Genomic DNA, 27,243 nt, shown 5'->3' with positions numbered 1-27,243 from the left:
CCCTTTCATTGGGATGCTATCGCTCAGGAGTCTTTCGAGCATCTCAAGGGTCTCCTTGTCTCTGCTCCATTATTGCGACCTCCGAACTACCACCATAATTATACTCTGTATCTGGCCACCACCGATACCACTATCGGCATGGTTCTCGTGCAAGACGATGATGATGGCAATGAGCACGTCATATATTACCTCAGCCACAACCTCTTGGATATGGAAACTCGATACGCTTACGTCGAGAAGTTGGCATTGGCCGCTGTTTCTGCCGTCCAACGCTTTCGGCATTATATCTTGTTGCGCACCACGACCGTGATTTCTGACTGCAACCCGATGACGTACATTTTGTCACGTCAGTTGCTGGGGGCCAAATACTCAAAATGGATTGTAATCCTCCAAGAGTTTGACTTGGAATTTACTGCTGCCAAGTCTAAGAAGTCCCTGGTCTTTGCTGAGTTACTCTGTTCTTTTCCATCTCCTTCTGCACCCTCTCTTTCAGAATATCATATCCCGGACGAAACTCTTTTTCTGATCAGCACCCTCGATCCCTGGTACGGGGATATTATTATTTATCTACAGATGTCCTCTTTCTGCCCCGCTGTATCCAAAGATTCTCGGTGGCGGATCCGCCATCAGCCTCAACCTTATCGTATCATAGGGGACACCCTGTACCGTCTCGGCGTTGACTCCGTCCTCCGCCGATGTCTAACCCTCGAGGAAGCTGAGAGAGTCCTGAATGACTGCCACTCTGGCACCTGTGGTGGTCACATGTCCGGATATGCCACAGCTCCGAAAATCCTTCGCGGTGGTTATTTCTGGCCCTCCATTTTTAAGGATTGCATTCTTGCCGTCGGCTTGTGTCATGCATGCCAGATATACCAACGGAAGATGCATGCGCCACCGGCTCCACTGCACCCTGTAGTCACCGTAGGCCCTTTTGCAAAATGGGGCATTTATTATACAACCTGTAAGCCTCGCTCGGCCGGGGGGCATGGGTTTATTATCGTTGCCATCGATAACTTTACAAAATGGGTCAAGGCGATGCCCAAATTAACTGAAGACGGTCATACAGCGGCACAGTTTTTGTTCAATCATGTTATTACGCAGTTTAGAGTTCCACAGGCCATCGTCACAGATCACGGAAAGCATTTCCGTAATCACATGATGACCGAGCTGACAACCCAACTAGGCTTACGGCACGATAGTTCAACCTCGTACTATCCTCAGTCTAACGGCCAGGTTGAAGCCGTTAACAAAATTTTGGTTACGATGCTTCAACGTACTGTTGACATGCATAAGTCTAATTGGCATCTGATGTTGTTTCCCGCCTTGTGGGCCTATCGAACCTCTGTGAAGGATGCCACTGGTTTCACTCCATTTCAAATAGTTTACGGACAGGAGGCTACCCTTCCTATGGAATGTGAAATTCCTTCGTTGAAAATAGTCGTCGAGTTGCTTCCCAACACTACTCCGGTAGAGGAACGGCTTCTTTATCTAGAACGGTTGGATGAGACCCGTCACCTAGCCTCTCTAGCCATCGAAGCTCAAAAGAAGAGAGTCAAGACTCACTTCGACCATACCATCCATCCTCGTTCCTTTGTTGAGGGAGATCTAGTCCTGCTATACGACCAAGAAAATGACAAGCTGGGGGCAGGCAAACTCGAGCACATATGGCTAGGCCCTTATATTGTAAAGAAAGTGTTGCAGAAAGGGGCATATGAGCTAGTGGACTACGAAGGTAATCCTCTTGATAAGCCCCGCAATGGGCTGTACTTGAAAAAGTACTATGCATGATTCATGCACTTCGATTTAGACATACGTGTGTGTGTGTGTGTGTTTTCATGTTTTCAGTTTGGTGTGAAGGCGTGATTGCCTCTTATTGTGTTTTTGCTCCTTGTGCAGATGTCGGGTGCACCTTATGTTGGTTTCGCTGATGGGGCCTGCCGCAGCACTCGCAATTTGTCCTCTGCAGCGTGGGTGATCTACGATCCTCACGGTGAGTTGATAGATCTTCAAGGTGTGTGTTTAGGCTGTACTACAAACAATGTTGCTGAATATAGCACTTTTATTGAATTATTAGCCGAGGCGATTAATCTCGGTATTCGTACATTGCTTTTTAACCTAGACTCTCAACTTGTTATCCATCAACTCAATGGGCGATATTCCGTCAGAGACCGTCACATTTTAAGGTTGTACTTACATGTTAAATTGTTAGAAATGAATTTTGACTTCATCACATATCAGCATATTCCACGACGATTAAACACATTATCTGATGCATTGGCTAATCATGTATTAGATATACATTTGCGTAATTTATAATCAAAACATTATACAAGCAAGCATATAAAAGCACAATAATAAACCATATGCATATGTATATATATATATATATATATATATATATATATATATATATATATCTGTGTGTGTGTGTGTGTGTGTCGCAAAGTTTTTCACGCGTGCATTACATAGTTCAAAAAATAATACATGTTCATCCTAGTACATCTTGGGACGACATGCCCCTCAAAATATATGCATGAAAAAGCCTAGAAGTCTAGTTGCGGTGGTGCTCATGATAGCATGTCACTGCGTGCACCAAGCGTCTCAATAGACGATGGATGCGAGTCGGCACCCCCACTGTGTGCCTCTGGTATGCAAAAGGCACGTCTGCCAATCTAGCATAACCCGGAATCCCTCGGGTGAGTCCCTCGAGATTCTACACCAACTCTTCCCCCACGACACCCCTTGCCTTAGGGTCAGCTGTGAGTTGGCCCCTCTGCGCTATAGGAGACAAGCCGGCTGGTCGCTCTGGGCCTACATCTGCATATACATAGGACTGTCATCCGAACATGCATGTATTAACAAAAAAAAATGAAAATACGTAAAACATCCAAAAACAAAGAGATCATACCTAACTCCTCGTCCCATTCCTCTTCCTCTGGTAGTGGGAGGTCTGGACTCCCCATGAAATTGGTCCCCGCGTATGGCCAATCCTCTACCACAATCAGCTGACGGCGAAGCCATATGAAGAATTCGGGCCGCCAAGACCTCTGCTGGCCCCCTCCTCCTCTGGGCATCAATGCTGCCCAGCGAGCCATCCTAGGCTCTTGTGGCAATGGATCAGCCACTACAGCTCCCTGAATCTGAAAGAGGGGTAATCATTCCAGGAAGAACGACACCACAATCGAGCCATACCCAAACTATTTCACTTCTCCGCGCTCACACTTTGTAAGTTGCCTTTTGATATTGGTAGTCACCGTTGTAGCCCAGTCAAAGATGGTGGGGCTGAGGCATTCTGTAGCTAGTAACAGATGATTCTTGCTTGCCTCATGGGGCGCCTGTACCCCAGCTGCACGTGTGATGGTGAACAGTATCACCTTAAGAACCAAACCCTGGATGGTGGCGATATCCACCTTGGCACTGTTTCTCCCAAATTGTGCCTCTGGACACACTCGAGCCTTTACTTCACCTATCTTCTCTTCGGAAGGTCTGCTTCCGATCAAAATAGGGCTCACCCCTCTCTGTGACAGCCCAGTAATGAAGTACACATCAGATACGTCCAACTCTAAGGTTTGGTCCCGTAAGCGAAATACTTGGTCATCAACATCCCAAGCATCCACTATGAACTGTAATAACTCAGGCTGAGCTCGTAGATAAGATGTGAGGAAGAACTTCTTGAGACCACAGTCTCTCAAAGCATTCATACATCCCTCATCCTCGATGGCCAAGGCGTCCACGACATCATGCTCCCGTTCTTTCCATTCCACCACCATTTTTGCTTGTTTCCTGCACCCACAAGGACGAATAAATCATTATTAGAACACTGGTAAACTTACAAACCGTACGAATTTCAAAAATAATGAGAAAATTCAAGGTAAAAATTAGGTTGCGCGGTTGGTGTGACTGTTTCTAAAACAGTCGCACCAATGGCGCGGTACCTTTGGGTAAATCACCCCATTGTCGCAGATCCGTGTCGGATACCTGTGCCAATGGGGCGCGGCCCTAAATTTTAAAATCCTCATTGCAGAGGCTCAATCAGGGAACAAAATGCATAAAAAGGGTATGAAAATGAAGCTAAGGGAAGCGCCTCTTACCTGGAACTGGCGAAATCTCGAATGGTTGCATGGATTGGCTGTAATCACTATTTGAAGTTCGCTCCCAAAATGGACCACTGCTACTATGCAAGAGGTAAAAAGTAAAAGTAATTCTATTTTTTACATTTTCACCATATTTATAAACTTTTTGACTTGTACTTAGGTTTAAAAAGTTGTTTTTTGAATATTTTAATATATTTTTGGTCGAAAATGGATTTTACACTTGCTTCTTGTGCAGCGACAGGTCTTTTACGCAACTTCGATGGTGAAACGAGTTGTATTTTATACTTTTTCGGACTTGGTAAACACACGGAAAAGTCACTGTGGAGTCATCTTTCAGCTCTTTTCTGACTCGCTAAACATGAAAAGATTGCTGAGTTATCCCTCTTGACTCGTTAAACGTAAATAAGAGGCGGTCGTCTTTAAACTCTTTTCCGACCGTATAAAAACGAAAAGATCGTCGGACCCTTGTCATTTCAGGTTCGTTACTTGTTACAAAACGACGTGATGTTGATCGCTTTTTTACTTTTTCAGGTCGATGTCACTATATATGAAAAGTACTCCTTGATCGTAATGGTCTGGCGGTTCTTTCGAGCATTGTTTTATACTTTTTCTGGCTCGGGAGACACAACTTTATGAAAAAGGACCCCCCTGGAGTTTTCTTTTCTGTTGTCTTTTTAGACTCTCTAAACAGGAAAAGACACCGAGTTCTTCCTTTGTCAAGCTCGTTAAAACTTAATGACATCAGATTCTGTCATAATGACACCTCACAAGCATATGCTATCCCCATCAAGCTTGTTAAAAATAGTTGGGGTACTCGCCAGAAATGGTGGGGAAAATGGACCCATAATTATTGGCATGTCGGTAGTATGTCGCTCTTGAACATGGCACTTGTCTGCATTCGTGTCTGGGTGGGGACATCTTGTCTTGTTTTTTTTACACTAGCCTCCGTGGGTTTGGGTTATCCTATTTAACCTCTCATCTGCTCATTGCCTTGTCACCATGACTTCTGCTCATTTGATGTCAAATACTGCCAAATCCACTGTCATGCCGCCGATATGTTCAAGAGAAGTTGACCTCTGCAGATTTACAACCTCCCTCTGATACCTCACATAATTTTGATTCACCACAACATTCTTCCTCTGTCTCGTGTCACTGATGTGGGAAACATTATGGCCCACCTTTGATCAAGGTCACTTCCTGTCGACTTCAGCTCATTATCCAGGAAGCTGATCTAGAGACTCCCTTCTGGTGCCTTGGAGCCTGCATGCCTCAATGACAGGTTCTTCGTGTTCGACGAGAGGTTTTCATCATTGGTCTCTGATCGAATGATTCTGCGGGTGTTCGACGCCATCTCACTTATTCGCACACCGTAGATTGTACCTATAGTACCTTGAGGACCATTGTCATTATTGGTGGTACCTCTCACGTCTGTTAACAGTTTTCACTATTGACTGGTAATCAGATGATGTTCATGCATGTTCGACTTCAACCCATGTATTCACATGCTTGGACTTGTACTCCGTTCTGGTCGAGATGGAGCGCAAGACCCTGGATTTTGTCTATTGGAATCCAGGCTGCGATTTGTGGCTTATTATGATCATTACACGACTCATTCACTGGATGGCTACGACCATGCCTGAGTCTATTTATCGATCCTCTCTAGATGGCTGCGCCCATACCTTGGATCTACATTTTTATGTACTCTATTATGGATGGCTGCGCCCATACCACATATATCATGTACTTGAGATATCAGTTGTACTTCTTTACGTAGGTTCTCCGGCGGCAGTGTTTTCAGTTACGCATGGTCTTGTAAAGCATTTCACCCCTCTCTCTCCCTCGGGCCTCATGCTTTAGGGGGCATCTGTTACACAGCAATTTGTCACCATTTGTCACCATCCCTGTTACCCCTCACCCGCACACTGGAGGACTCATTCCGGGACCTGTGAGAAGTGACATGACCTGAAACCACTTGCATCATATTCTTCTAAGTATGAGCTTCATATGCCCTGAAGACATCTCCTGGAGAATATCCATGGAAACAGCTCTTTTTGCATTAGCGCGGGTCCACAGTTCACTGCCCGCGCCAAAGAGGGAAATCCTCTTAAAAGGGCGCGCCATTGGCACTCTGTCTCAGAGTCGCACTCGCCCCAACCAAATTGAGTAAATTTTTCAATGAACAAGCTTTCGAAGGTTCTCCTTAACCCATTCACCAACTGAATCTATGTTGAGCTAGGATGGTTTGGCTTCGAATCTCCATAGAAGGGAAGTGGTTTGCCACCTTTCATGGAAGTTTCCAAGTGATAAAGCCAATCCCATGAATAATGTGGTTGATGCTATCTCTTTCCTCTATATCTATAAAAGCTTGTCTCTATGCCTTGAGCAAGCTATTTCCAGTTCTAGCATAGTGATAGAGAATACCAGGAGTTCAAGAGTTGGAAGCTGCAGGAGCCTTCTTTGCATCCATAAGGCCAAATCTAAGTGAGGAGATTCTTGTCACCCAAAGAGAGAGAGGCTTGTTCCCTATCCCGACAAGCTTTGCAAGACTGGTGTAGCTGATCACCCAGCCAAAGGAGGATTTGACGTCAGAACTATGGTTGTATTCTTCTTTGTTATTTATCAATAATAGATGACTATCATTATGGTTCCACTCTCATTGTCCTTTGTAATGATTGATGTTGAGTTATATCTTTTCTGACTGATATATAATTGCATCTATTGGATTTTATGCTTGTATTCGTGTTATTCTTTGCATGTGCAGGTGTCCAATCACGGAGATCGTGGGGATCGTGACTGGCCAAGGCAAAGGAACGAGAGCAACGTCTCTTCTACGAACATTAGCGTTGGAATCCAAGTAGGTTCTCATCATCCACTTTTAATTTGCAATTAGGAACTTGCGTGATAGCATTGCTTGATTGTTGCTAGACCCGGTCTGGGCTAGTAGAGATCGTCTCTGTCCGCAGAGAGGATTTACCTCCACAACAATGGTCGGTTGGGTTCAAGACCCGAACTCAGCGTACACATGTTCAGGCTGCGTGGATTGGTTTATGATTGGATGACACATTCATGGATGGCTGCGACCATACCTGAGTCTTCATGGATGGCTGCGACCATACCTTTATCATTATGGTCTAATTAGCTGGATGGCCACGTCCATACCACAGACCTATTTCATATGTCTTTTGGATGGTTGCGCCCATGCCTAGACTACATGTATTTCATCATCAGAGATATCAGTTGTAATTGCATGCAGGTTCTTCCCGAAGGTGTTCTAGCTCAGTCAGTTTTGTAAAGAATTTCACCCCTCCCACTCTCTCAGGCTTTGTACTTTAGGGGGCATCTGTTACACAATAATTTGTCACTGTCTTCACTCCAGTCCTTCTACTGTGTTATGTGTCCAATTCAACCATGCTCAAATGCTCTCTTGTGCTGCCAACATACCCATTTTTCCTAAGTTATCTACCTCATTGCGTCTGTGGACTAAATATACGTGCTGAAGGGCGCTCATAAACAGTCCAAATGTGCTGCCAGCGCAGAGGTATATCTGATTCCCACGATGGTCAGATTTCATGTCCCAACACAAGGTTACTTATAATCTTTAGCGATGATCTGACTAGCTACATTACTCACTAGCGATGTCAGCGCTATAGATTAGTTATGCCTCCGCGATGATCCAGATTAGGCGAAATTGTTCCAACAGTCGACCTTCCAGATGACTCCAGACCTGGTTGTTGGCATAGTTTGTATCACCCTCCTTTCTCTGGCATGGCAGTTCCATCAATTTTGCTACCTTCCTTTGGGATAACCTCACTCTTCCACCTTTCATGGAGACTCCTTCTCCTATTTAAACTGTCATCATTGCTATGCATTGCTAGTTTTCTGATAGTTGGCTAGTGTAGCAGTGCTGTTAGTGTTTGTGAGTTTGCTAGATAGCTGGTGTGAGTGTGACAAGTGTGGGATTGTTGATAGTGTGTGGAAGGTTGTGAAGTGCCCTTAATCTTGTGTAAAACTTATGAGTGAGAGAGATCTTGTATGTTGGGAGATCCATCTTCAAAGAACAATGTAAACTATGAAACGGGAACTATAAACTCAAAACGGGAACTCTAGCAAAAAAAACCTCGAAAAAACATCAAAAACAGTGCTAAAAATGAAAAGTGTTGATGCTGGAATAACACCTTTTTTTTTCTTGGGTAAATTTTCAACATGTTTTAAAAATGGCGGTGAAAACAATTTTTTTGAGCAAAAAATATCCAAAAAACACCCTCAAAACGAAAAGTGTTGATGCTGGGAGAACACTTTTTTTTTCAACAGTAAAATTTCAACATTTAGAAATAATGGTGTAAAATATTTTATCATGAACCCGAAAAACATTAAATTTTAAAAAATAATGAAAACATAAAAAAATAAAAAAAAATAAAAATTAAAACAATGAAAAAACACAAAAAAAAAGAGTTAAAAAAAAATAACAAAACATAGATTAAAATATATACTAAAAGGAAAATATAAAATAAAAATAAAAAACAAAAAAAAAAAAGTCAATCATAAAAATGTAAAAAAAACAAAATTAATGATAAGAATTAAAAAACTAAAAAAAAAAAAACTATAAACAATTAAATAGTAAAAAAAATATTTAAAAAAATGGAGAGAAAAAAGAAAAAGATTTATCTTGTAAAACATAAAAAAAAATTGCCCAAAAAAAAATGGAAAAGAAAAAAAAAACATTTAAAAAAACAAAAAAATTAAGTAGGTGAAAATAGAAAAATAAAAAATAAAAATTAAGGAAAAACTAAAAAACTAAAAATTAAAATGAAAAACCAACTAGATCTACAAAAATAGAAAATTAGCAAAAAAAGGATAAAAATTACTAAAATTAAGATTAAAATGTTGATTACTTAAAAAACAAATATAAAAATATATATATAAAATAAAAATAAAAAAATAAAAAATGTTAAAAAATATTATCTCACAAACCATAAAAAAATTTAGAAAACAAAAAAACAAAATATATATATATATATATATATATACTAAGTAAGTAAAAATAGAAAATTAACGAAAAAAATTGAAAAACTACTAAAATTAATATTAAAAAAAAAAAAAAATTCAAATTATAAAAAAAAAAAAAAAAAAAAAAATGCGTAATTTAAAAAAAAAAAAATGTAATTATTTTTTATTACAGATACATATTTTATTTAAATATATATATATATATATATATTAAAATTTAATTTTTTTTTTAAACAACCTTTTTTATATTTAAAAAAAAATTATAATTTTTTAAAAACAATTTTTATTTTTATTTTTATTTTTTCCCTAAAAATACAAATTATTAAATCTACTTTTTATATTTAAAAAAATAAATAAATAAATAAAACCTAAATTTAAAAAAAAAAATTACATTTCTTTTTTTATTTAAAAAAAATTAATTTTCTTTTTTAAACAATTCTTTTTTTATTAAAAAAAAATTATAACTTTTTTTTTAACATTTTTTTTGTTTTTTATTTAAAAATATAAATAATAAAAAAAAATGATTTAAAAAAAAAATTATATATATATATATATATATATATATATTTTTATTTCAATATTAAAAAATTATTAAAAAAAATTAAAAATTTAAAAAATTTAAAAATTAACGTTTTTTTTTAATTATTAAAAAAAAATTACGGGCCGCCCACCGGCCGCCCGTGGTGGCGCGGCGGTGGGTGGAGGGGGCTGTTGCACGCAGCCCCTCCGCCCACCGCCGCGCCACCACGAGCGGCCGGTGGGCGGGTCGTCGATTCCGGGAATCGGCGGGCCACCTGTGATGGCAAGACGGTGGGCGGAGGGGGCTGCACTTCCAATGCCATCTTCTTTTCCCTTTCCTTTGAGGTCTGGCCAACTTACTTGGACAACTCAGTTAGAAATTCGAGCTCGTATCCAATCTTAGATACTTGGTACTAACTAACTAGAAATTTTATCGAGTACAAACCTCTGTTGTCATGGAGATGTCTCCAATGACATTTCTGTTCTTATATTTCATCAGTCTAGTCAGTCATGACTTGTGATGTTTTCTGCAATTGTAAACAATATGGGTAATTTCATTGCCATTTCCATTGTAGAAAGTTGAAACCTAGATTTTTGTGATCTATCTTGATCTTGATTGCAAAAACTATATCACTGACATCCATTTTAGCTTCATTTTGCAGCAAGGTGAATTTGGTGTGCAGAGCAGTAGCAAATTAAGTTGGACAAGGGAATCGACCACTCCACATTTATCTAGATTGGCGCAAAATTCTCAAAAGGTGCTTCATTCTACTTTAGCCTGATTTATTTGGATGTCATGATATTATGAATGTTCAAGTTGTACTATTAACAAATGGTCACTTTCAAGTTTATTGGAATACATGTTTGTGGCCACCTATTCGTCCATTGCCAGGTCAAATGAATATTCATGGATAGTGCCTCAAAGTTGTTCATCTTTTCATGTTTTCACTCCCCTAGACTTGACAATTGGATGGTGTGGGTGAATGGCCGGGTTATGGAAAGTTATGGAAGCCTGCACCAAGCCGAGGTTTTAAACCATGTGTGAAGCCTAGTGAGTCATATGAAGGTGGGTTTCATCAATCAAAGATGCTTCTTGGATTGCACAATGTATAATGATATAATCTTTATTTGTATCTGAATATTCTTTACTTACAGCTCCTGGAGAGTCTCGAGGCTACTTACTGGTGTACACAAATGACGGGCTGAATCAAATGCGAGCTGGTGTAAGTGCATGCATTTGAAATCTGTTATCCCCCGTAATGATAGAGCAACAAAGTTGCGCTTATTGTTCATACACTCTAGCAATACAGGTCTCCCCTTTTGCTATTTTCAATAAACTAGGGAGAAGCATATGATCTTTCTGAAAGGATTACTGCAAGTTGTAACTTATCACTTTTAAATGATTGGTATGAATGGATGGGAAAGAGTTTACATTTTCATGTGAATGACTTGCTTGTACAAGTTTCAATCTTGTTATAATGCTTATCTTCTGATTCTCATTTTGCATTTTCAATTGAATATCCAATCCTGTTATTCATGTTTATTTTCAGATGCTCTTTGTCCAATAAGACTCAAAATATTTCATGAATAAAATCTTTTATATGCATTTACAAGATGGCAGTGGTCATTGGTTGTCTTGAATTTGCAGATCTGTGACATGGTCGCAGTGGCCCGCATTATCAATGCTACATTAGTAATTCCAAAGCTGGACAAAGGATCATTCTGGCAGGACTCAAGGTGAGGATACCATTTTTTATTTGTGTAAAAGCTTTTGATATAATGTGGTGAAAGGAAACTCTCTGTTGTGCCTCCACAAATTCATTTTGGTCTCACTATTTGCAATGGTGGAAAATTCAAATGTTGCAGCAATTTTTCTGATGTTTTTGATGAGGAGCATTATTTTATAAATGCTTTGGCAAATGACGTCAGAATTGTAAAGAAACTTCCAAAGGAGTTCTCATCTTTCACCAAAGTAGTAAAGCATTTCCAAAGTTGGTATGGCATGGAATACTATCAGGAGGAGATAGCTCCTCTGTGGCAGGAATATAATGTCAGTTCTGCCCTTACTGACTGTGGAAAATTGATGGTTCATGTGGAGTTTCTATTCAGCATGTTTATTTAGATCTCTGTTTTATGATTGACTTATGTGTCTTCCTATTTAATTAATACACAAAAATGCTTGGTTTTGCAGGTGATTCGAGCTGCCAAATCAGATTCTCGCCTTGCAAATAATAACTTACCCCCAGATATCCAGAAGTTGCGTTGCCGAGTGCACTATGATGCTTTGCGTTTTGCCCCACATATTGAAGCAATGGGAAAAGTAAACTAAATCTTTTCACATGTTTGCATTTTCTACAATTTAAGTTTTTCTTTAGCAGTAATTGAATGTTGATGGCGGGGTTGCAGGCGTTAGGGACAGTCTCCCTAATCTGCCAGTAAGCTCTTCAACGTCTTCGTCAATCTCTTTTCCTTCAGGCCTGAGCACATCAGTCATCAAACTTATATTTCATTTAAAAAAAACAAACCCACCGTTGAGCCTTATCGTCAAACCATGGCCTTTTAACGAAATTCTTAAAAGAGATGCACACAACATATATATGTCTACACATATATCCACGGCACCTTTATTATCAACAAAGGCTCGTATTAATGCATCGACCTCACCAAAGACAACGGTATTGCCATATGCTAGACTCGTTTATAAATATATCACACCGGTTTTATGCGTTGGCTTTAGTCATGGATGAAGGCTCTTAAATCATGGACCGAACCCACTTATATAAATATATCTCTGTTTGCCCTAATTTAAAGTCGAAATACATATACAAGTCGCAATTCTGCCTGCGCTCTTTATATTTGTTCTATTATATAATTCGGCGATCGCTTGACAATCCTTCTCCCTCTGGACCCGATACAACTATAGACAAGGTTTTATACTTCGCTGGTTCCGCAATTCGCTGGTCATTCTAATTCCAGCTTTGTTGCTTCCCCGATGGTGGACTCAGCGAAATATATATCAATTCAATTTTATATCACATCGGCTCCAAACGCATTATCCATCGGACTCTATGATATATATTTGCAGCTTATAAGGGTTGTTCTCAAATCCGGAACCGCTCCTTGTTGTGCTATTGCTTCTCAACAGAGGTCTTTATGAACAGAGCACTACGCCGGCATATATTATAACCACGAGGTTGAGGCTTATGGTCATAGCTTTTTCCTTCGCGAAAACCATAAAATGGAGATCGCAAGAACAACTACGATATCAAACCATATGCGCCATTGAAGAATCAAGACCGCTTTAAAGTTGCAAATCCATTACAGTCAATTAATAAAGCCACAAGAACTCCAAGTGTAGACAGAGGCATATATACAACCAGAATTCAAGCCTGGAACAACATAAAAAGAAAGGGAATCGATTTCTGTAATTAATGTAAAGTACTGGCAGCTCGAGGAAGTCCAGTCACCGATTCAACAAAATAAGTTATGCAAGCAATTTACAGAATCATTAAATAAGAGACACCAAGGAACAAAATTTCCAACTAATGCTAAGGCACTCGCCCCTCTCCTATGTCTGATGAGAGCTTTACTGCCATTTTATTTATAATTAAGGATAGGCCCTCTCGTCCTTATCCAATACAAGAAAAGCATGCTTTACAGGTGATTTAAAGCTTGAAGGCTCTGTTACAATTAGCATGATTTATTGCTAGATTTATTCTAATTTTTAACTAAAAAAACATAGAAATTGCAGGCTAAAGGACCCCACTCCCTTGCCTGTAATTTTTTTTGGATTTTTGGAATAATTTGGAATATTCTTCCCCTCTGAGTCACATGCTCCCGCATCAGACTCCTGAGGACAAAAATCTTCATGGGCTCCTGTCCATGAGTTCATCTACAGATTTTCCCAATTTCTGTAGAATGTCTTCTGTAACCCAAGTAGCTTCAGTAATCGGCTGTCCCTTCCATTTTACCAGATACTGGAAATACTCCCGTGCTCTTGTCTTCTTATACAATTTCTTGTCCAGAATTCTTTCTGGCTGTAAATTCTTGGCTGTGGGTAACTGTTTCACCCAGTCAATCTCTGGAGTCTCTTGATCTTGTGCTGTGTCTTCTGCAACTTCATTCTCATACTTGTACAGGTTTGCAACATTAAAAATTGGTGATATTCCCACACCAGGTGGTAATTCAATCTCATAAGCATTTGCAGAGAATTTCCTCAGTATTCTGCATGGTCCAATTTTCTTGGATTTTAATTTGTTATATTCTCCCTTTGGAAATCTCTCCTTTCTGAGGTGTGCTAAAACCAAGTCTCCAACTTCAAAATTCATTTCTCTTCTCCTCATGTCTGCCCTGGTTTTATATTTGATGTTGCTGTCCTGTAGTTGTTGTTTCACCTGTTCATGTATTGCCTGCATTCTTGAAGCAAAGTCTTCACCTTCTCCACTTCTTAATTCTTCTTTTCCCAGATTTCTTAATTCAGATATTCCCCTTGGGTGCATTCCATAGACAATATGGAATGGGATCTGTCCTGTGCTTCTGTTTGGTGAATCATTATATGCATATTCAACTTGTGGTAACACTTGATCCCATTTCTTTGGATGCTCTGCAGTAAGACTCCTCAAAAGATTGCCTAAACTTCTATTCACAACCTCAGTCTGTCCATCAGTCTGTGGATGATAGGTAGAACTGAAATTTAATTTAGTTCCTAGCTTCTTCCATAGTGTTCTCCAGAAATTTCCAACGAACTTTGAATCCCTGTCTGACACAATACTTTTGGGTAATCCATGTAATCTTACAATTTCTTTAAAAAACAAGTTAGCAATATGAGAAGCATCACTAGTTTTATAACATGGAATAAAATGTGCCATTTTTGAAAATCTGTCCACTACCACAAAAATTGAATCATAGCCTCTTTGAGTCTTTGGCAATCCTAGCACAAAATCCATACTTATCATATCCCAAGGCCTATCTGGAATTGGCAATGGAATATACAACCCTGTGTTCTAGCTCCTTCCTTTTGCATACTGACAGACTTTACAATTCCTTACATACTTCTCTACTTCAGATTTCATTTTCGGCCAGAAGTAAAATCTGTTGAGCTGTTCAAAGGTCTTTTCTCTACCAAAATGTCCTGCAAGTCCTCCACTATGCTTCTCTTTAATTAAATTTTCTCTCATTGAACAGCTGGGTATGCATAGCTGATTTTTCTTGAATAACAGTCCATCTTATATAAAATAATCCAGCCACTTGCTCCTGTCCGCCAAAACAGGATTCTTACAAGCCTCATATGCCTCCTTAAAATCTGAATCGGTCTCATATAATTCTTTAAGAAAATCGAAACCCAACACTTGGATTTGACTTTCTTGCAGCAATATACTCCTCCTACTTAAGGCATCTGCAACTTTATTTGACTGTCCAGTTATATGTTTCAACACAAAATGAAAGCCTTGAAGATATTCTACCCATTTGGCATGTCCCTGGCTGAGTTTTGGCTGTTGCATTATAAACTGCAATGCATGATTATCTGAGTAAAGAATAAATTCTTTCGACATTAAATAATGCCTCCACTTCTTTAGTGCCTGTACAACCGCATAAAACTCTTTATCATAAGAAGAATACTTTCTTTTTGCCTCATTTAGCTTTTCACTGAAGTAAGCTATTGGTCTATCTTCTTGGCTCAAAACTCCCCCAATTGCTTCTGCACTGGCATCACACTTAACTTGAAAAGTTTTGTTAAAATCAGGAAGAACCAAAACAGGCTTTTCAGTTATTTTCCTTTTCAACAGCTGAAAATTTCTCTCTGCTTTAGCAGTCCACTTGAATGGCTGTTTATCTTTCTTTATGGTCTCAATAATGGGTGCATTAATCTTACTAAAATTCTTAATAAATTTTTTGTAGAAACTAGCAAGACCATGAAAACTCCTTACCTCGAAAATACTCTTGGGTGAAGGCCACTCCACAATTTCTTTGATCTTTTCTGGATCCATCTTCAATCCTTCAGCTGAGATAAAAAATCCCAAGTACACCAGCTCTTCTTTCATAAATAAACACTTCTTCAGATTCAACAATAATTTTTCTTGCTGCAGCTTCTGTAGAACATAATTTAAATGCCTCAAGTGTTCTTCCTTGGATCTGCTATAGACTAATATATCATCCAGATATACGATTACAAATTTACCAATGAATTCTTTGAGGACTTCATTCATAAGCCTCATGAATGTACTTGGTGCATTGGACAGCCCAAAAGGCATTACTCTCCATTCATATAATCCCTCATTGGTCTTAAAAGCGGTTTTCCATTCATCCCCTTCTCTTATCCTTATCTGATGATAACCACTTTTAAGATCTAACTTCGAAAAATATTTTGCGCCAGATAAACAATCCAGTAAATCTTCAATTCTGGGTAATGGAAATCTGTACCTGATTGTGATCTTATTAATGGCTCTTGAATCTATACACATTCTCCAGCCTCCATCTTTCTTCGGGCTCAGCACTGTTGGCACTGCACAAGGACTCAGGCTTTCTTTAATTAACCCCTTGTCAAGCAATTCTTGCACCTGCTTTTTAACTTCCTCATTTTCTGCAGGAGTCATTCTATATGCTGCTTTGTTAGGTAGACTTGCTCCAGGAATCAAGTCTATATGGGGACTGATTTTTCGAATTGGCAGTAATTCATTAGGCAAATCATCAACAATAATATCACAATAATTCTCCAGCATTTCTTGAATTTCAATGGGTAATTCAGAAATTTTAGTAGAAGTCAATATTACCTTGGGCTTGCAAATCATAGCAAAATTTACCTCATTTTCTCCAATCTGTTTCAAGTATTCCTCCCCCCCAAGCAACAGAGTTTTTGGATCAGTCTTCTATCCCGGTATATCTTCTTCTTGCAAAGGCAACAATGTATGATTAACACCATCTTTTCCAAACTTGTAGGTGTTCCGCTTCCCGTCATGTATGGCTCCTATGTCATATTGCCAAGGCCTCCCAAGCAATATGTGACACACGTCCATAGGCATCACATCACAAACAATTTTATCCTTGTACTTGCCCACTTGAAATTCTACTTCACACTGTTCACTTACCAACAGTTGATGTCCCTTTTGTAACCATGACACCTTATAAGGTGTTGGATGCTTCATTGTCTTCAGCCTCAATTTCTCCACTACCTCTGTAGAGACCAAATTATCAGTGCTGCTACTATCAATGATCATCTGGCAACATTTCCCTTGGACTTTGCACACTGTCCTGAACAAATTTTTCCTTTGTGGCGGTTCAGCAGCCACCTCTTTCACTGGCTTAAGTAGAAATTTATTTACCACCAGAGATTCTCCCCTTTCTGGTGTGTTTTCCTCTTCTACCACCACTGCCGCTGGTGCTTCTACTTCAGCTGGAGCAACAATTGCATTCCTCTGCTTTGTGTCAGCATTCTCTGGGCATTCAAAAGCTCTGTGTCCCAGTTTGTTACACCTGTAACATCTTATTTCTCTGCCTCTTCCTCTGCCTCCTCTTCCTCTGGAAAAACTCCCTTTGCCTCTTGCATCACCTTCTCTGGGTGCATGCTGGGTTGAGCTGCTACTAGCTCCATCTCTAGGTACTATAGATCTACCTCTACCACCTTGACTTCCTTTTCCTCTGAAAGTCCCTCTCCCTTTGGCAGACTGCTTCCTTATGAGCTTTTCCTCCGCTTTCAGTGCTATCTGATAAGCTTCCTCTACTCTTTTAGGAGACAACAGGCTTATTTCATCCTGAATGTCCATTATGAGGCCACTCATATATCTAGCCACCTTCTCATCTGTGTCTTGGGCTTCTCCAGCTCTTATACTCACTTTATAAAACTCTTCTGTATATTCTTTTACTGTTAAAACTCTCTCTCTAAGATTTTGCATTTGTCTAAACAATGTTTGCTGATAATTACTTGGCAAGAACTTACCTCTTAACTTTGCTACCATTCGGCTCCAGTTCTTGATTGGCTACTTACCAAGTCTCTTCCTTTCCACCTGCACACCATCCCACCAAAGTGCTGCATGGCCTTTTAATTTGGTGACAGCAAACTTCACTTTCTTCTCATCCTCTGTTTCTTCGTAATCGAAGAATTTCTCCATGTTGTTAATCCAGTCGATCAATTCTTCTGGATTCAATCCTCCTTGATATACTGGTACTAATTGGTTCCATGGCCTGGCTGTGGATTTTAACACTGACTGGAAGAATCTCATCTCAGGAGTAACCTGTACAGCTTCCTCTTCTTCAGCAGCTTCCATTTCAGGCTCACTGACATCTCCATCATCTATATTTCGATCTGTAGTTAAAGCATCCACTCTAGCTCGCAACTCCTCCACTGATTCAAATAATTCAGCATTTGCAGCAGGTCGTCCTCTTCCACCACGTCCTCGTCCTCTTCCAACTCTGAAAGCCATCCTTCTTCTGCTCCTGAGATTCAATTCAATGTCAGTTGTGGGCTCTCATACCACTAATGATGGCAGGGTTGCAGGCATTAGGGACAGTCTCCCTAATATGCTAGTAAGCTCTTCAACGTCTTCGTCAATCTCTTTTCCTTAAGGCCTGAGTGCATCAGTCATCAAACTTATATTTCATTTAAAAAAAAACAAACCCACCGTTGAGCCTTATCGTCAAACCGTGGCCTTTTAACGGAATTCTTAAAAGAGATACGCACAACATATATATGTCTACACATATATCCACGACACCTTTATTATCAACAAAGGCTCGTATTAATACATCGACCTCACCAAAGACAACGGTATTGCCATATGCTAGACTCGTTTATAAATATAACACACTGGTTGTATGCGTTGGCTTTAGTCATGGATGAAGGCTCTTAAATCATGGACCGAACCCACTTATATAAATATATCTCTGTTTGCCGTAATTTAAAGTTGAAATACATATACAAGTCGCAATTCTGCCTGCGCTCTTTATATTTGTTCCATTATATAATTCGGCGATCGCTTGACAATCCTTCTCCCTCCGGACCCGATACAACTATAGACAAGGTTTTATACTTCGCTGGTTCCGCAATTCGCTGGTCATTCTAATTCCAGCTTTGCTGCTTCCCCGATGGTGGACTCAGCGAAATATATATCAATTCAATTTTATATCACGTCGGCTCCAAACGCATTATCCACCAGACTCTATGATATATATCTGCGGCTTATAAGGGTTGTTCTCAAATCCGGAACCGCTCCTTGTTGTGCTATTGCTTCTCAACAGAGGTCTTTATGAACAGAGCACTACGGTGCCATATATTATAACCACGAGGTTGAGGCTTATGGTCATAGATTTTTCCTTCGCTAAAACCATCAAATGGAGATCGCAAGAACAACTACGATATCAAACCATATGTGCCATTGAAGAATCAAGACCGTTTTAAAGTTGCAAATCCATTATAGTCAATTAATAAAGCCACAAGAACTCCAAGTGTAGACAGAGGCATATATACAACCGGAATTCAAGCCTGGAACAACATAAAAAGAAAGGGAATCGATTTCTGTAATTAATATAAAGTACTGGCAGCTCAAGGAAGTCCAGTCACCGATTCAACAAAATAAGTTATGCAAGCAATTTACAGAATCATTAAATAAGAGACACCAAGGAACAAAATTTCCAACTAACGCTAAGGCACTCGCCCCTCTCCTCTATCTGATGAGAGCTTTGCTGCCATCTTATTTATAATTAAGGATAGGCCCTCTCGTCCTTATCCAATACAAGAAAAGCATGCTTTACAGGTGATTTAAAGCTTGAAAGCTCTGTTACAATTAGCATGATTTATTGCTAGATTTATTCTAATTTTTAACTAAAAAAACATAGAAATTGCAGGCTAAAGGACCCCACTCCCTTGCCTGTAATTTTTTTTGGATTTTTGGAATAATTTGGAAGATTCTTCCCCTCTGAGTCACATGCTCCCGCATCAAATGTCAATATAACCTGCAGTTATTAGTTGAGAGGATGAGATCATATGGCCCATACATAGCCTTGCATTTACGCTATGAGAAAGACATGCTGGCTTTCAGTGGATGTACCTATGGCTTAACAGCTGCTGAAGCTGATGAACTAATGGCCATAAGGTATTTTTTATTTATTTTTCTCTTTCCTCTAGAGTCTAGCTAATCAGTGATTATATCGGTCTTGTTTACAGCCTTTTGTTGTTAATGGAGGCAAGGCAATTGTTTGTAGTTGAAGCTAGTGAGATGTTTTTAGTAGATGGAGTTTTATAATCATATAAAACTTGGATTTATTCTAGAGAGAGCACACCATACTGGAAGGTCAAGGAGATAAATTCCACAGAACAGAGGGCTAAGGGACTATGTCCGCTTACTCCAAAAGAGGTTGGCATTTTCCTTGAGGCTCTTGGTTATCCACCAAGCACCCCAATCTATATTGCTGCTGGAGAGATATATGGTGGTGATCATAGAATGGCTGAGCTTGCATCTCGGTTTCCAACATTGATAAGAAAGGTAGACAAATGTCTTGGTTGCTTTTCATTGTGTTTGTTATGTTTCTAATGAAGGCACTGAAAATTTCTGGACAAAAAAATGAATAAATGTCTCACACGCAGCCCCCTCCGCCCACCGCCGCGCCACCACGGGCGGCCGATGGGCGGCGCGTAAATTTTCCTTTTTAATAATTAAAAACAAAACGTTAATTTTTAAATTTTTTAAATTTTTAAATTTTTTTTAATATTTAAATAAAAAATATATATAATTTTTTTTAAAAAATCATTTTTTTTATTATTTATATTTTTAAATAAAAAACAAAAAAAATGTTTAAAAAAAAAGTTTTAATTTTTTTTTTTAATAAAAAAGAATTGTTCTAAAAAGAAAATTAATTTTATTAATTTTTTTTAAATAAAAAAAGAAATGTAAATTTTTTTTTTTAAATTTAGGTTTTATTTATTTTTTTATTTTTTTAAATATAAAACGTAGATTTAATAATTTGTATTTTTAGGGGGAAAATAAAAATAAAAATAAAAATTGTTTTAAAAAAATTATAGTTTTTTTTAAATAATAAAAAAGGTTGTTTAAAAAAAAATAAAAAATTAATATATATATATATATATATAAAATAAAATATGTATGCTTAATAAAAAATAATTACATTTTTTTTTAAATAAAAATTACGTATTTTTTGTTTTTTTTTTTTATTTTGAATTTTTTTTTGTTTTTTTAATATTAATTTTACTATTTTTTCAATTTTTTTTCGTTAATTTTCTATTTCTTTTTCTAAACTAGTTTTTTTTTTTTTTTTTTTTTTTTTTTCCAGTTTTGCTATTGTTTTTTTTTGTGAGATAATTTTTTTAACCCTTTTTTTAAATACTTATTTTATTAGTTTTTTTAATTTATTTTTTGGTTAATTTTCTATTTTTTTTTTAAACTAGTTTGTTTTTAAAATTTTATTCCTGGTTTTGCTAATGTTTTTTTTCTTTTAATTTCTCAATTTTTATCGACTTATATATATATATATATATATATATATATATATATATATATATATATGTATATAATTTTGTTTTTTTTTTTTTTCCAAAGTGTTTTATGGTTTATAAGATAAATTTTTTTTAACACTTTTTTATTTTTGTCTTTTTTATATATAATTTTATATTTGTTTTTTAGAGACAATTATTTCATTTGGATTGAAAATTGAATTAACGATGTATAAATATGTAAAATATGGAAAATGCAAAATATTGACCTTCTTTTTTAAATATGCAAATCAATAAAAACCTCACTACCAAAAAAAATAAAAATAAAAGTAAAAACAAGAAAATTTGAAGAAGAAGACCACTTCCAAAATTATTAAATTTACAAAATAATTATTTACATTACATACATTAGAAAAGTTAAAGTAAAAAAATAGGTCTTTTAAAAAAAGGGTCTAATGCAGAATAACCACTTTTTAAAATCAGCATGAAAATCACTACCATTCTAAAACACAATGTACATAAAAAAAATTAAAAAAAATTAAAGTGCAAAAAACTATGCTCTAAAAAAACATGTGTGTTCTGCATCGCCCCTTTTCAAAATCGGGTCACTTTTTTGCTATCTCTACAAAACATGTGTATTCTGCATCACCCCTTTACAAAATCGGGTCACTTTTTTGCTATCTCTACAAAACGGGTAACAGTATCAGTTCCCGTTTCAAAGTTTACATTGTTAAAGAGTGAATGCTTGAGGAACATGCTGGTTGGGTCCTTCTGAGAAGGCTTGTGACATCAAGACTTTGGTTGTAAGCTTACTTTTATTTCATTATTAATACAATCAATGATGTTTTCTTATGTCTTGTATGTAATTTACTTGATAGCTCATGACTTCTTGACTTTGTGAGTAAATAGATCATTGTTATTTTCCAGTTACGTGCTTTGTTGTATTTCCTTTTCATTGTTTCAGGTTGATCACTCGTTGTAGAAAAGGAACTCCATCGACCACCGGTTGAGGTAGGCCTCCAACTATGACTATTTAAGGAAAGCTATTATTGATCTGTCCTTGTTTGTGACTAGACCCACTCTAGGGCTAGAGGGGTTGCCTCTATCCGTAGAGGGAACACTTTCCTGCATCACAACTATAGTTTCTACAGACCCAATGAACTGGTAGGCTTCGCTGTGGAGTGGTTAGCAAAGCAACATGAAGCAACAACATGGAGAGCACCACCAGTAGCAGTAGCAGCAATGGCAGTAGAGGCAATCATACCAGTGCGCAACAAAGGTAAGAGGAAGGTTGTTGATCTCATGGAGGAGGAGAAAAGATGCATGTTTCGAGCAGATCCATTAGTAGAGAAAGCAGCTATGGCTATTGAGGCAAAGAGGCACCAGCAGGACATGCGAATCACGCAAAGGCTCAGGTATAAGAGAAGGATGGAAGAAGAAGAGAATGAGTTGCATGAGTTGAGGGAGAAACTTTGAAAAGAACAAGAGTTGCACAAAAAGGAGAGGGAAGCACAACAACAACAGATACAGAAGGGTGGCAACATGTGTAAATAGATGAAACAACACCCATACAGGTAGTTGACTTATCAAATTAGTTGGCATCGGGCCAAGAGGGTGAACCATCGCAGGAGCAAGAGTTTGCTCATGAGATAGAACAAGCACTTCAACACTTGGATGCAGACATGGAGAAACAAGAGTTGGAATAGGACACCAACCTCATGCCTCATCACCAAGAGGTCGACTTACCTGCTTCACCACATCCAGATGATGAGCAAGTATCAAGTGACCAAGGATGCACTCAGATCCTTGGTGATCAGCAGGAAGGAGAGATGCACAACATCTCATTCGATGAATCTCAACATATAGTTGTGAAATATCACAAAGTTTCAACTCCTGAGGATCATACATCTCCTACGCAAGTTGAGGAACGAGTGATCATGATTGATATGTGCAAAAATCTAGCAGCCTTGCCTGATGCAACCAAAATGTCTACAGAGGCACTAGCACAAGTGTTCTCTTTCTGATAGATGAGAATGAGCGAATGTCGAAGGAACTACAAATTACCAACCAAGGAGGAGACTTGGTGACAATGTTTGCCTGAGCTGAACTGATGAAGGCAATACGAGATGAGGTATTGTCAGTTAAAACAATTATGCGGACATTGTACTCCAATTTTGGCACTATGCATAAGGCGGTCATCCATCTCAACAGATGGCAGTAGCGATGTGCTAGAACAACATGTACCTTAATGAACTTGCACGCTACTGTTGATGACATGCAAACATGGATGATGAAATACAAGGGAGCCCCACTTCCCTTAACTAAGATGATGAGGGCCAATGTAATCGAGCTAAAGGAATGTATCCAAAGTCAGATCCAGAACTATGAAGAGCTCGTGAATACACGCAATCCCATCTATTGGGACTCTCACCCAGGTGAAGACAAAGAAACAGGTCCAACTAGAGCTTGACTCATACTTTGACGAGTTGATGCGCATTGCCACCAGCCTAGACTTTCCTATCAATGCAGACATCATGCACAAGTATGTTCCTGGTCCGGCCACATCGAGGACAATGATGTGCATGCTTTCAGATGAGTTGGACAGAGGAGCCCGAGCAATGTACCCGGATTCCATGGAGGCAAGAGTCAGGTTTCAGACGAATGTCACCGCGGAACACACAAACACCATCAAGGACTACCGATCTTGGCATTGATATGCTACTATCGATCAGCATGAAGATGTTGAGGAGTTGGACTTCCATGGTTGTCTAAGTCAAAGTGATGTCTAGCTTGACTTGATCAAGCCATTTTGTTTCAAATGGGTACATGTGCATTGAAATGTAAATTCATGTCATGTGTAATTCAAGTTGTGATAGTTGGATGTAACAGTCACAGAGTAGGTGAAGAGTCATGAGGGTAGTTGAACTGTCACAAAGGGGAATGTCAACGTTCACCCCACCCTTTGTTATAAATAGTCCCTCATAACTCATTGTAAAGGCTTTTGGTCAGCCAAGCTTCCAATAAGACTATCTTGGAGAGAGCTTGGATAGTATTGTAATGAGCCTTGGCTTCTCCACTGCGTAGAGCTAGTACATCTCTTTGGAGGAGCAAGTGGATGTGGCTGTAACGTTCGAATATTGGAACTAGTGGTTGGACATGGATGTATTGTATGAATGGAACTTACACTTCTTTATATAATAAGAGTGAGCATGTTTTATGCATATGTTGTATTGTATTCTATGGTATCTGGTTTACTCTAAATGATATATGTATTGTTTTCTTACGCATGCATGTGTGGCCTATTTTGTATAATTATGTATGAATCTTTCTGAAATATGTTGTTGGTTTAACCATCACTTTGGATTACTTTCTAACTTTCTTTCCATCTTGTGATGCAACTTCACTCGTGTGTTCCCTTCCAAGCCGAGTACTATTACAGGTTGCCAAGGGGCACACTCATCTAAACCCCCATGTGTTAGAACCTCTCATTCACCTTCCTTGACTCATTGCAACTGTCACACCCTTGCTACCAACAGAGTTATCTTACTTGCCTCTGTGTGAAATCGTGGTCAAGGAATTACCATACGACCCACTTCTGGGACTCCTACACCAAACGGTCTAAGGTCTAATTGGGACTTCTTGTTGGGGAGATCCCCTCACATGTTGGCGGGTCCAACACCATCAACAGGATGACTCATGGAATGAAATTCCCAAATTTAAAGATGTAGATAACACATCAAAAATTCAAAACAATATGGTCAAATAAGGTTATTTGAATGTAAGCCATTACTAGATCCTCCAATAGAGCAATCAAAATAGAGAATGTCCTCGTTAAAGGAGCAATGGAATCCAATTGCTGGCAACATAACATAGTAAAGCTTTTGGAAAGAGCTTCTAAGTAGGAAAACTAAAAATAAAAAAGGGCCAAGTAAGTTCATATCGGGATAAAAACAAACTAGAAAATACAATGTAAAAGAAGCTTACAACATAAAATAAATTTTGCATCAATGATATATCATAACATATGGAGAAAGATATGGAAATCAAATGTATTTCCAAAAGTTTATTTTCTCCTCTTTTGGAACTGGGTAAAGGTCTAAATTTAGACAGGTTGCAACATAAAAGCTTTTAGGGATCCCCATTTCATCTTTTCTCCTCAAATTCTGAAAATGAAAAATAGTTTATTAATGTTCAATGTCCCTTCTTCTCCTTTCTTTGGGACAAAGGTGTTCTCACTCTTCATCAATTTGATAGACTAAGAAACAATATAAAATCTTCACCATCTGATTAAAATTTGAAAATGTGATCACTACATAAATTGATGAAATAATGTTACACATAAATACATGTAGTGTTGTCTCAATATAGGTAGACTATCTTGGATATGCAATCACTTGGTTGAGACAATTCCTAGATAATGGGAACATAATCCTTCACAAAGAATGAATCACAACTGAGACAAGTAGGAATTATATTTTCCAAGTCACCCCCTTAATGACTACTTGTCTCGATCTCGATCTCAATCAACAAAATCTAGTTGTTTTCCTCATGTTTACAAACTTGATTAAAATATATGTGCATGTCCATGTAAAGAAACAACCATATACCAGAATGCATGGGTCCCCAACCGCCGCTACTGCCAGTCTACTAGGATTCCCTTCACATACAAGGTTTCGTCAACCATTATAACTGCATACCTATACCTGTACCTGTAAATCCCCCTCCATCATCCTCATCATGGGTTTTATGGGGTTACCCATAACCATGCTTTGGGTTTTATCGGCTTACCCTAAACCATGCCTAGGGTTTTTTCCGCATACCCTAAACCATGCCTACAGGAATGCCTGTCCACTTCACTCTCACACGTGGTTTCTTGCTTACCAAACACCTACACTGCAAAGTGGTTTCCGACTTACCACAAACCTGAACTTACATACACTCTCATAAGTGGCTTACCACAAACCTGCACTTACACACACTCTCACAAGTGGCTTACCACAAACCTGCAATCACAAAGTGGTTTTAAGATTACCATGAACTTCATGGGGGTACACATGCCTCATGAGGCTTACATTACACATTCCAAATCATGGAGTTACTAGGTACATACTTTACAAAGACCACTAAAAAACACCATAGATGCTTACAATTAATACGTGTGACTCATAATAGAACATGTTAGTAAGTCGATCCCACAAACTCACACTAACTCACACAAACTTTCACTTAGGGGTCCATCATCATTTGATCTCAAATGTAGCTTCTTTGATGTCATCCTTATTGTCATGTCTTTAATACATCTGGTAGTCAATCATTCCTCCAAACAAATTTGTCTATTGTTGGAATGGGAAATTCTAAGATAGAGTCAAAATCATCACAATAGTTGGCTAGACTAAATGTCACAACAAAAAACGTTCAATTGCTTCAAGCCGATTTACATTAATGAATTTTTACATGAAATAAAACTCCTTGAAAAAATCAAGGTTAGAGTAAAGGAACCATGTGATTATGAGTTGAAATGATAATATGAATATACGATCCACTGAAATCATAAATGTTCACAAAGTCAAAATGCAACAAACAATAGAATTGGAGAATTAGTAAATCCCACACGGCACTATGCTCATGCTAGCTACACTCTAACTCTGGTTTTGGCACAGCTTAGCAGTCAATGATTTGATGGCCAATGATTTGGACACTAAGATTGATTTTGATTAAGATAAACCTCATTTATAATTCATAGGTATCTTCTTCTATGAGCCTCACATAGGCGGGGAAATTATATACCTTCTAGAATCAGGTTTTTAATTGAGATATCCATAAACTACCACAATTCACCGCTCTCAAGTCCACAAATCCTCACACTGATAAGTGAGGTCTCATAAATGAGCCTCAACAATGATGCTTGGATAATTCATCAAAGCTTCCTCCTCAAGCTTGTTGAACTAGTCACTACTTCCTGTCATGATGCTAGAATTAAGTTATGCTACACCTGTGAGGTGGGTAATATCAATTTAGGCACATTGATCATTCAATTAGGCATGTGATGATTGATCCTCAAACCCGAATACAACATAATAAAAGGTAGTAATTGTTGTAACATTTTTTGGTTTTGATAAGATAAAATATTTGAAAAAAAGTGAAGTTAGGATATGGACATAACAATAGTGAATAAATGTTTTT

The 27,243-nt window shown here is 38.1% G+C and overlaps 1 protein-coding gene across 1 annotated transcript in view; it reads left to right on the top strand.

The window, feature by feature from the left end:
- The window catches only part of LOC149173984 (O-fucosyltransferase 7-like), a 75,567-nt gene that overhangs the window by 40,932 nt on the left and 7,392 nt on the right, over positions 1 to 27,243 (top strand). The window contains exons 2-9 of the mRNA XM_089420699.1: positions 10,283 to 10,378; positions 10,623 to 10,686; positions 10,776 to 10,843; positions 11,269 to 11,357; positions 11,487 to 11,670; positions 11,812 to 11,940; positions 19,572 to 19,705; positions 19,882 to 20,095. Of these exons, the coding sequence (XP_089276825.1) occupies positions 10,283 to 10,378; positions 10,623 to 10,686; positions 10,776 to 10,843; positions 11,269 to 11,357; positions 11,487 to 11,670; positions 11,812 to 11,940; positions 19,572 to 19,705; positions 19,882 to 20,095 (978 nt within the window). The remainder of the gene's footprint in view (positions 1 to 10,282; positions 10,379 to 10,622; positions 10,687 to 10,775; positions 10,844 to 11,268; positions 11,358 to 11,486; positions 11,671 to 11,811; positions 11,941 to 19,571; positions 19,706 to 19,881; positions 20,096 to 27,243) is intronic.

This window comes from Pinus tabuliformis, chromosome 4_1 (genome assembly GCF_031772625.1).
Source record: "Pinus tabuliformis cultivar Carrire ecotype Pingquan chromosome 4_1, CPIR1, whole genome shotgun sequence".
In the NCBI taxonomy this organism is placed as follows: domain Eukaryota; kingdom Viridiplantae; phylum Streptophyta; class Pinopsida; order Pinales; family Pinaceae; genus Pinus; species Pinus tabuliformis.
Note: the sequence above shows the minus strand (reverse complement) of the source record. Positions and strands in the feature narration are given on the sequence as shown.